At 45.7% G+C, this 10,736-nt stretch overlaps 2 protein-coding genes across 2 annotated transcripts; one reads left to right on the forward strand and one right to left on the reverse strand.

Annotated features, from left to right (window-relative positions):
* Window positions 1–455: 455 nt before the first annotated feature.
* Window positions 456–8,487, reverse strand: LOC125532698 (uncharacterized). Its single transcript, XM_087536924.1, has 3 exons — window positions 8,283–8,487; window positions 8,139–8,202; window positions 456–2,064 (listed from the first exon to the last, which is right to left on the reverse strand). The coding sequence occupies exons 1-3, from the start codon at window positions 8,485–8,487 to the stop codon at window positions 981–983; spliced, it is 1,353 nt and encodes a 450-aa protein (XP_087393050.1). The 3' UTR covers window positions 456–980.
* Window positions 8,488–8,800: 313 nt separating this feature from the next.
* On the forward strand, window positions 8,801–10,504 carry LOC125555035 (E3 ubiquitin-protein ligase SINA-like 10). The gene is made up of 2 exons (XM_048718351.2): window positions 8,801–9,505; window positions 9,612–10,504. Exons 1-2 carry the CDS (start codon window positions 9,332–9,334, stop codon window positions 10,284–10,286), a joined length of 849 nt encoding a protein of 282 aa, XP_048574308.1. The 5' UTR covers window positions 8,801–9,331; the 3' UTR covers window positions 10,287–10,504.
* The last annotated feature ends 232 nt before the right edge of the window (window positions 10,505–10,736 follow it).

The following is a 10,736-nucleotide window of genomic DNA, read 5'->3' on the forward strand; positions in this document are numbered from 1 at the left end:
AGATGGTTGCGTCGGGAAACATAGATGTCGCCCTCCAGTCAGCAATTTCTTACACGAGACCTCCCTCGTACGAATGTTGTTTATCAAATTCACAAAAACATCTATGGCATAGTTCACAATTGTACTCATCAGGTTCTCAATTCAAGAATAGAACTTGTCTTCACCCATTAGGCAATTCTTCATGCCCTTCTATGTTTTCTCCTCATAACTTTGAGGTGGCTGGATTTGTAATACATGTTGTACTTTGCTTTTGAGATGAATGGAAATTTGACGCTCAATGGCACCTTCCTTGTGTTAAAAATAAGGTGGAAGCTTCGAATCGGTGAAGATAGTAACCCAAAGTTGATCCTTCATGTCCGCATTTCCCCCCGTCATTTTCAAAAACAGCTCACCGAGATGCTGAAATTCAAGTGTGAGCCCCTTATGAATAGTAAATCAGAAAAAGAAAAGAAGTAATGAAGCAAAAAAGGCTCTTTTTACAATTAGCTCATTTAAAAAAATTAGCAAAGAAAAGATGTGTGATGGTATGGACAAAAAAGAAAAAAATGGTGCTAAATAAACCTTTTAAGAGCACTCGTTCTTGCCTTTCTTTGCAAAGATTGCCACATGACTACTCTCGACGAAAATTTACATGCAGTTTGAACTTGCTTAAATTTCCTGAGTTTCACATCTTAAAATGAATTCTCGGACGAACTTAAAACGAATTTGCAGCTTCACAGTACCTGTGACTTTGTTTCTTCGAGGGACAGTCCATGTGGTTTTCAAAACAGCAGAGTGCTGCTGCGTTCAGCAGCATGCTAGTAATTATCATCACACCACATTCCCAACTTTTTATCACGTCTACAACAAAATACTATGGCCACCGGGATGATTTTAGGCAACACGAAGAGCAAGAGAACAATTTTCAGTAATCAGCTGTTTCTCAAATGGTACTGAAGTTGAGCTTCTAAAATGCAGAGATTGGCGATGGTTATTCGACATCAGGAGGCAGCCACCAGCCGGAGCGTCTCCTCCGGGTGCTTCTTCTCGGCGCCCTTCTCGGCGAGGAGGGACTGCAGGTCGCTGCCGTTGGCGAGGCTGTTGAACTCGACCGACCTCGAGGGATCCGTCGGGTACCTCCGCTGGCAGAAGGTCATGAGCCGCTTCACGGACTGCAGGTACTTCCGCGTCGTCTCGTCGTCCATCACGTGGGCGACGCCGTTGGTATGGATCTTCTCCCGGGCCGACCGCTCGTGGATGCCCACCATGGTCACCCCGATCGGCCACGGCGAGTTGCCTATCGCCAGCTTGATGTAGCTGTCCGTGGCCGCCAGGTAGTCCCGCCGCATGCAACACCACACCACGTCCAGCAGCGCGCGCCGGACGTCGCCGGGGAGGGCCTTCTTCCTGCAGAGCTTGAAGAGCGGCTCCAGGTAGCGCGCGCACTGCTTGCAGGTGGCCACCGCGGCCTTGCCCTTGGCCGTGCGCCGCTCCGCGTCGGGCATCTCGTCCAGCTCCTGGCTCCACTCGCTCAGCAGCCGCTTGAAGAAGGCCACGATCTTGTCCTCGTCGCAGAGCTCGTCGAACGGCACCTCCTTCTCCTCGCTGGTCCTCTCGGCCGCGCCGAGCTTGGGCTTGGACGCCACGACCACGGCCTTGGCGCGCATGACCTGGATGTCGCGGAGGAAGTTGTTGGTCTGCCCCTCCCCGATCTCGGCGGCGTCGACGTCCGCGACCGCGGCGGGGTCCTCGAGCGCGTCGTGGAGGCCGCGGAGGCGCGCGGCGTCGTCCTCGCCGAAGAGCGTGGCCGGCTGGCGCAGCAGACGCAGGCGCCGGATCACCTCCTCCCTCGGGAGCGACAACTCCCTCGAACCGTCCGCTCGGTCTTCGGCCTTCGCCACGTCGGCGACGACGGAGGGCGGCCCCGACGGCGTCGCCCGGATCGAGCAGCAGTGGACCCAATCATCGCTGGACCAAAAAATGGCAGTACTGCTGAAGAAGGAAAAAGGGCAGGCGGAAGCGAACGGAATGAGGGACGGAAGCAGAAGGCCACCACTATTTATAGGAAACAGCAGAAGAGAAGAACTCAAATTGGAAACCGACAGCGAAGGCGGCGCAGAAATGGACGAGACTCATCTATTTCTGGCTTGATTTGATTGAAATAAAATAAAGTCTGATTAGCGCGAGAAATCGGGAAGCTCCAGACGGCAACCGACCCCAGGCTAACATACGTGGCAGGAAGCAGAAATAAAAAAGAAGAAGGCAGCAGCGCATGCACAAAAATCCAAAAAACATAGACAATTTGGTCTGCACATACGCAGCGCATGCAACCAATATGGAACTGGGGCAACGCAGAACATGCAACCAATCGGGCGGCCGCATTTTTTAACAATTCCCATCGACGATTGCTCCGCGCACCCAACCGCGTACATGCCTGCATCCCTCACTATTACACGCGGCAGCCATCCATTGGACTTTCTATGATAGAAAAAAAATTCAGAAAAACGTGGTAAACTAAACCTGGCCAGGTTTAGTATATTTAGAATTAAGGGATGCATATGTCATTAAATAAATGGGAGTGTCTATTTGACGTTTGACTGAAAATCAATTCGGCATCAGTCAAGTTTTTCAACTAGTAATAGAACAACACTTGTATATATTTGTGTGTCCTTTTTTGTGTATCTTCGTTGTATGTATGTCGATGCTAAAAGGCCAATCCTAACTTGGTTGGAATTGAACCCGGTTTCAAACATATGTGAGCTACAACTATCGCAATACCACAGCCAAAAAAAGCTTACTGATCCATCAACGTACTCTCTGTAGGTCTGGCATCAACGTACACTGCACTTACAATCATTTGGCAGAAAAATATGGTGATAATTAGACTAGCATTAGAGTCTGCTGGTAACTTACAGTCCACTCATAATGATATCTTAAGAGTTGAAGTCTAGATACACAAAACTTACAGTCAATTAGCACTGGAACTTCTAAAATTAGTGTATTTACGCATAACTTACACTCATATTGTGTGATTCTTACAGTGACATTATGACAGAAACTTGTCGAGACTCAAAGACACCCGTTTGCAGCCCTGAGTCATAAGTTGGTATGTATGTACGCGGGTTGGACTGGACCCATTTGCATTCATGACAAGCAAGTGAAAAACCTTGAAATTACAGTAAGAAAGTATAGTACCTAGTGTCATCTATGGATTATAGAGACACAGCTGAACCAACATTGCGATGGAGAGGCCGGGGGCAATCCTCCTTTCCGAAACGAAAAAAACAGTTGAACCAACATACACACTTCCTATCATACAGATGACCACACACTGAACCAACATACACACTGCCCTATCCATTGTGAAAAAAGCAGTTCAACATCTCTCTAATGCAAAAAAGGCCTTCTTCTCCATCATTGTTAATTCGTAGTCTGAAAAAAAGGATCAAACACGACATTAGACCAATCATTAAGATATACAGCACAAAGGGAGCAATTAACACTGAGCCAAAAAGCTGAAAATACATAGTACAAGAGACAGTGAATGATGAAGACGAGTACAGTAAATTAGGCAACCTTGAGCCAAAAGTAGAACTAAAAATATACTGGAAATCATGAACCTAAGCAATTAACACTGAGCCAAAAGGCTGAAAATACATAGTACAAGAGACAGTGAATGATGTAGACGAGTACAGTAAATTAGGCAACCTTGAGCCAAAATAGAACTAAAAATATACTGGAAATCATGAACCTCTTTAGTGTAAATTTGAAGTATAGAAAGCAGAAGTGCTTACATCATCAAAGAAATCAGTAATAAGAAGTCTAGAACTTATCCACCCTGTTGAACTCGCTAAAAAACTTATCATTAGCATACTTTGTCCTTAAGTTGAGGATGTCAGCGCTTGAAAAATATTTAACAACTTGAGTCCTTGTAGTTCACACTTCCATAAACTTGAATGTGAAGACATCGCAATTGTGTGCCTGGTTTCACATGAATAAAGGAAGAAAAAAAAGATACCAACAAAATCAAAAGAAGAATATAAGAGAAAACTAGGCCAGCTATATTAAAAAAACAAATTACCTATTGGTTTGGTTGGGAACAACTATAGGTAGATAACGTCAATTTTTTCAAAATTGATTTGTTTCCTCAATATGGGAGTAATAAAAGCAACCTAATAGAAAAATACAAGAATAAAAGAAAATACCTATAAATTTTATAATCCGTTTGAATAAAAGAAAATACAAGAGATAAATCTTAAAAGATAACAACGCAGTGCCTATAAAAGGGAAACAAATTGATTAAAAATGTACTAGCAGATCGCTAATCTGCAAGTGAAATTTAGAATGTTCATTAAAAGCTGGATCAAGGAAAGCAAAGGCTCTTCCCTTCAAACAAATGAAGAAAGAAAACCAATGCTTTCGAACGGTTACAGGGAAGTACAACTGCAACAAGGAAGAATGATATGAAGAAAAATGTATATAGAGAATGAGAAATAAAAAGAAAATGGCAAAGGCAAACACCAAAAAAGTAGGCAGAAATTAAATTACTAACATGGAGGAAGAGAAATAAAAAGAAAGGGCAAAGACAAACACTAACAAGTTACCATGGAGTTAGAAATCCTTCAATTCCAATTGGGGCAAAAGCTAAACACCAAAGCCGCAACAACTAATTGGTGGAGAACAATGGAAGATCATACAAGAGACGATCCACAGGCTGGAAATCCTTCAATACCAACGTCTTTGCTCATGCCTAGTGATTTTCTTTGAGATCTAGAACCTGTTAAATCACAAGAATGAAAAGCAGAGATCACAAATTCTTTCCATTTGACAAAGTGTATTGCACATAGCACTCAGTTAAAATCAAAGAAATTGGTCACTTTTGTTTCAAAAGCACCAGGGCAGAAGAAACTAAAAATTACAGTAGCAAGAAAGTACTGAAATTACTATTATCAAGTTGCTGAAATTACTAGACAAGCAGAAATTCCTGTGCGCAGCAAAGTTTCCGACACAAAGGTAGATTCAGTATATATTGACAGCGTGAATAGATGCAACACTACCCACCAAAGACACTATGATTTACAGTCTAATTAGCACTGTAATTTTACTGAAATTTCACTGTAATTGCACTGACTATAAATACAGTAAATATTCTAGCAAAAATGGCACTGTGATTACCCATGGAAATTACACTGTAACAACATTGAACATTATAGAGAAATTGCACTGTAATTACAGTAAATAGCAGTGCGATTTACAGTGTAATTACCCTAAAAATTACACTGTAATTACAAGTATATTGTAAGAACACTATAATTACAATACAATTACTCTGTATTTCAGAGGAAATTACACTGTAATTAAAATGAAATTACAATCTTGAAGTTGTTGTAAACTTAGATGCAACACTACCCAAAACATAGAAAAAAGGTTATAATTACAGTGTCACTACTCTGTGATTTCAGAGGAAAATACACTGTAATTAAAATGAAATTACAGTTATGAAGTTGCAGTAAATTAGATGCAACTACTACCTAAAAACGCACATCCCTGCATCTAACAACAAAAAACTTCAGCGGAATCAAACGCCCAGGCTAGCAGAAAGAAAATCAACAGGGGAATCGGATCCACTGCTACATCCATCCGCCTATCACTGTAATTGCAAAAAAAATCGCCAAAATCCACTCTAAGTGTACACATACACCTACATCTACATCAAACACAAGGGAAATCGAATCAAATCACAAGATCTAGAAGAAATTCAACGGGGAAAGGGAGAAGACCAGGATAACCAACAGAAACTACACGGCACAGAAGCGGAAATCAATCTAAAGAAGAGGAGAAGGAGGATATTGGAATCAGATGACGAGGAAATCGCCAAGAATCGCCTCCCTCTCTCAACTTTAACTCTCGCCAACAAATGAGGAAGGACAAGAATAATAAATAAATAAATAAAAGACAGAGAGCCAGGGGATAGGCGGTAACCGGCTGGCTGGGAAACGAAAGCGCACCCGGTAACACACAAAAAAAAACGTCCGAAAAAACCAGCACACAGCGCAGATCTTGGCACAAGATCAAACGGCCAGAAATTTGAATGAAAACCAATTCTAAATCACTCGACTGTAAATTAGCAAAAAGGTAAATAAATTTAGGGGATGCATATGCCATTGATTTTTTTTCTTTTGCATACATCATTAGTGATCATGATCATTTTAGGAGGCTATCATGACAGACATGATCAATAACGGTCAAGAGCCTATGCATTATTACCTGGTAGATATGAACTCTCCTACGTATGGTGTTGAGAAAACATCGGCCACTCGTAAAAAAGAAAAAGATACCCAAGGCGAGGTCTGATATTCTCAAGCATGTTGGGATAGGCGCTGCATGCAGCTCGGAATGTTGTGGGTCCACCACCACGACCCGTGCATAACCGCCCCGACACCCCCATCCCTGGCGGCCACACGGTTTAACTGCCGGTAGCCTCTGAAGGTGGCAAGGAGGGAGGGTTAGGAAGGGTGAAGGGGCATAGGAGGAGGGATAGGTGTTGGCATCGGCGGCGCTAGATCGCTAGGTCGCGAGTGTTTTGCGAGTCCCTTCACCTCGATCTTGGACGGGAACTTGGTGCTCTCGGGTACCCGCGCACCCTATATGCGCCAAAAAAATTAGTAATTCAAAAAAAGTTCAAAAAGTTCCAAATCTTTTTTGGAATCAAACATGATCTGGTATTGTACTTCTATAAAAAAATTAGATAAGAAATGTTTCCTATCGACTTCAGGGCAAAAAGAAAACAAGTTTATGACGACAATATAATGTGTATAGTACTTGTATATATCGTTTTTTGCCGAATCTTCGACCCAGGATACAATGAAAGTCATTCTCCGACGAATCTTTTCATACGACTACAATATTTGATCATGTTTGATACCAAAAAAGATTCAGAATTTTTTAAACTTCTTTTGAATTACTAATTATTTTTTGCATATAGATTTCGCTGGTACCCATGTTCTCCTTCGTATTTTCCCCTTGATCTCTCCGTGTCCTATAACTAAATGAGGCCTTATGGGAAAAAGCGCAAACATTTTTTATATGTGAAAAAAGCAGCTAAATGACTCTTTTTTTTGCATTTATAAACTAGGATCACCTCCACGACCAGCGCATAACCGCCCCGACACCCCCATCCCTTGTGCCCACACGGCTTAGCCGTCGGTAGCTTGCAGAGGCGGCGAGGAGGGAGTGTGAGGAGGGATCACGGCGGTGTTGGCGGCGGCGGCACTAGATCGCTAGGTCGCAAGTCCGTTCCCCTCGATCTCCCCCCTATCCTAGAACTAAATGAGGCGCTCGAACATTTTGATGTGTGAAAAAAAAGCACGCTTTGGACATTCATATGAACATGTAGAAAACAGGATTTTTTTTCAAACTTGTTTGCTGTTTTGTTTTGAATCCATCCGCTTTATCTCTTATCTTTTACTTGCACATTCGCACTGCGCGCTGCCCACTTCTCCTTGCACCCTTGCGCTGAAGTGGAGATGGAGAGCGTACCACGTGAACCCTCCTGCACTGTGCGTTTGGTGTCAGATGCTCATTTCGTGTAAAGAGGAGGCAGTATACGTTTTCGGCAATGCTGGCTACTAGTGCTACTTCAGGAACGCCACAGCCTCTACGTGTCGACCTCTTGTGGTGTGCTGCGCTGCGCAACGGTACACCTTTCAATTGGCTCAACAAGAACTAGTACTCCGGTGGCTTCCTCGCATTATTAGCATTAACAATCTCTACCGGTGAATACACAAGCTCAAACATTTTGATATGTGCAAAAAAACCAGTTAGTACACGGCATTATTTTGCAACCCGATTAGCATTAGCATTGACGATGCAGCTCTCAGCGAATCAACCTTTGGTTGAGATGGTTTAGGTGGACAGTGGTATTCTCAACCTACCAGGGTTCAAATCCTGGTGCTCGCATTTATCCTGGATTTATTTCAGTAATTCCGGCGATACGCTTTCAGTTGAAGGAGACCTCTCGAAGGTGCTCATAGGGATAGGGTGTGCGTGTATGCGTTTATAGGGGTGAGTGTATGCGTGTTTATACAAGTGATTGCATCTGTACTGTGTTTAAAAAAAACAATGCAGCTCTCAGCAAAAAAGAAAAGAAAAGCGTTAACTGTGCAGCGAAGCCGAAGAGGCTGGCAAACAGCTTCTTATATCTAGGAAACCACGAGCGCTCGCCTGCCAGTCCAAAAAGCACAAACAGGACAGAGGGAGGTAAGCTCTAACTAGGCGACGACCGGCAAGGTATGGCGGCGAACCTAGGGGGGCAAGTCGCAGTAGGCGGCCGGAGCGGAGGCACATGACCCCTGGGAGAACGCGGCCGCGGCACGGGACTCGTGGCACGCCAGGACAAACTTCCGATGGCTGGGGCACGGGCACCTGGGACACCAGGTTGTCGATGGAGGCGCCGTCCATCGGCACTGGGGATTCGGACACCAGGGCGTCGATGGAGGATGAGTCCATGGACACTTATGAAAGGGCGTTGATGGAGGCTGAGTTCATGGCTCGAATGCACCGATACTTCAGGCAACTAGCGAATCGGTATCGGATACCGTATTCGATACCGATACTCCTCCGATACACCCCCGATACGTATCCAAGGAGTATCCATGAATAAACGATTCAAAACAATTCAGATACTTGAAGGATACTTTTTCAGTTCGTTTTGGATACAGCCCAGCCCATCTAAGAGACCACTCAGCCCAGTTAAGAGGCACACAGCAACCCTAGTACCCCAGTGCCCCCTTCCTTTCCCTCCCAGTTTTCTTTCCTCCCTCCCGACCTCACACCAGGCGGCGGCTGGTGGCTGCGTACCTAACAGCTACTCACCCAGGGCCGGCGGCAGTGGCGGCTAGCCGGCGGCAGTGGCGGCTAGCCGGCGACGAGCTGCTAGTCCTCACCAACGCCTCTTCCCCTTTTTCTTGCCCAGCCAAGCTCATCCCCTCTTCTTTCTCCTCTAATCTGTGAAGATTTCATTTTTCTCATCTCCTCCAGATGGCTCCTCCTGCTGAACCTCCTACTGTACCTATAAATCTAAGGGCACCATTGTGGAGCATGTTCAAATCATAGAGAAATCACCTGAAGGGGGCAACACTAAATGGAAATGCGACTACTGTGGTCATGAATCTTTGAGTAGCTACTCTAGAGTTTCTGCTCATTTGCTAAAGAAGACAGGGAACCATGGAATCCATGCATGTAAAAAGATCGCGGTTGACATTCTGAATCCCTTTATTTGAAAAATTGATAAATAGTAAAATGTATCCGTATTAGCACTTTTTCGAAATGATGAATTTACGTATCCGTATCGATGCATTCGAGGTTCATGGTCATGGACACTTGGAGCAGCTGGTCGCCGGAAAGGCGCCGCTCCGCGGTTCGGTGGCCGTCGGAGCACGCGGTGCTCGCGAGAGTGACGGTGGGGGATGCCAGTGCCTTCCACTGCGGCGTCTGCAGCCTCCCTCTGGAGCCGCCAATCTTCCAGGTACGCACCTCACCGCTCTCCCCGCACACATCCGTACGTCCTCTCATTCCCTCAGCCATAGATAGGACTAGGAGTAACATGTTCGATTACATGTACACGCTTTCAGTGCGCTCTGGGGCTGGCGGTGTGCTCGGCGTGCCGCGGCCCAGGCTACCGCCGGTGCCGCGCCGTGGAGAACATCCTGGACACCGTCCGCGTGTCGTGCCCCCACGCCGCTCACGGCTGCGGCGCCATGCTGGCCTACTACGACCTGCACCAGCACCGAATGACGTGCGCCAACGCGCCGTGCGCGCGCTGCCCTTTGGGCACATGCTGTTTCGTCGGCCCAATGGCAGAGCTCCTGGACCACTTCATCACCCTGCACGAGCTGCCGCTGACCGCCGAGGACCGCGCCGGGAAGAGCTTCGGCATCGACCTCCTTGACGGCTTCAACGTCGTCTCCACGACGGTCCGCGACGGCGCCGACCAGCACTTGCTCCTGCTAAACGTTGTGCGCCAGCCGTTTGGTCGCGGGATCGCCGCGGTCTGCGTGCGGCCTCCGCCCGCTGCCACCGCGTCGTCGTCGTCGTCCTCGGCAGCGGCCGCGTCCAAGACGGTGGTACTCGAGCTCCGCTACTCGGTCAATCGCCATTACCAAGAATCTGCATTCGATGTGCCTTTCGCGGATCTCGCCGATGGGTTCCTGGAAGACGACGAGTCGGCCCAGTTCATCGTGCCCAAGTCTGTTCATCCGGACGACCAGGCTACTATGCTCCTCACGGCCTTCATTTCCATCAAATAGATCAGTCATCAGCCGACTATCTTATCTTATTCTTATCTCATCTAATTTATCGTGGATGCTTGATGAGTAGTAGTATCAGTTAGTCCATAGGCGCATTTCCGCTTGAGCTAGCACCATTATATTTCTTTTTCCAAAAAAAAATGGATACATTTCCATCAAATAGACTGGTCATCAATCGACATGTTATCTTATCTTGTCTGATTTATTATGAAAACTTAAGGAGCAGTATCAGTTACTCTCTCTGTCCCATAATATAAGAACATTTTTTACACTAGGGTAGAGTCAAAAATACTCTTATATTATGAGACGAAGGAAGTAGTTCATAGGAGCATTTCCAGTTTTTTTTTGAAAGAACATCGGCCTTTATTAATCAAGCAAATATATTACAGAGAGTCTCCCGGATGCAATCCGGAGCAGAATTATAAACACAAAGGCTCAAAGAGCTCAAAC

This window comes from Triticum urartu, chromosome 1A (genome assembly GCF_056163025.1).
Source record: "Triticum urartu cultivar PI428250 chromosome 1A, HENAU_Tu73, whole genome shotgun sequence".
Taxonomy (NCBI): Eukaryota; Viridiplantae; Streptophyta; class Magnoliopsida; order Poales; family Poaceae; genus Triticum; species Triticum urartu.

Excerpts from the sequence above, each read along its gene's own strand:
- LOC125532698 (XM_087536924.1), bottom strand. The coding sequence starts at position 8,487 with ATGGACTCATCCTCCATCGACGCCCTGGTGTCCGAATCCCCAGTGCCG. Across the intron at positions 8,203-8,282 it reads ACTGCGACTTGCCCCCCTAG|GCGAGCGCTCGTGGTTTCCT; the intron begins GTTCGCCGCCAT and ends TTGGACTGGCAG. Across the intron at positions 2,065-8,138 it reads CTCTTCGGCTTCGCTGCACA|TTCTTCTCTTCTGCTGTTTC; the intron begins GTTAACGCTTTT and ends TTCCAATTTGAG.
- LOC125555035 (XM_048718351.2), top strand. The coding sequence starts at position 9,332 with ATGCATTCGAGGTTCATGGTCATGGACACTTGGAGCAGCTGGTCGCCG. Across the intron at positions 9,506-9,611 it reads TGGAGCCGCCAATCTTCCAG|TGCGCTCTGGGGCTGGCGGT; the intron begins GTACGCACCTCA and ends ACACGCTTTCAG.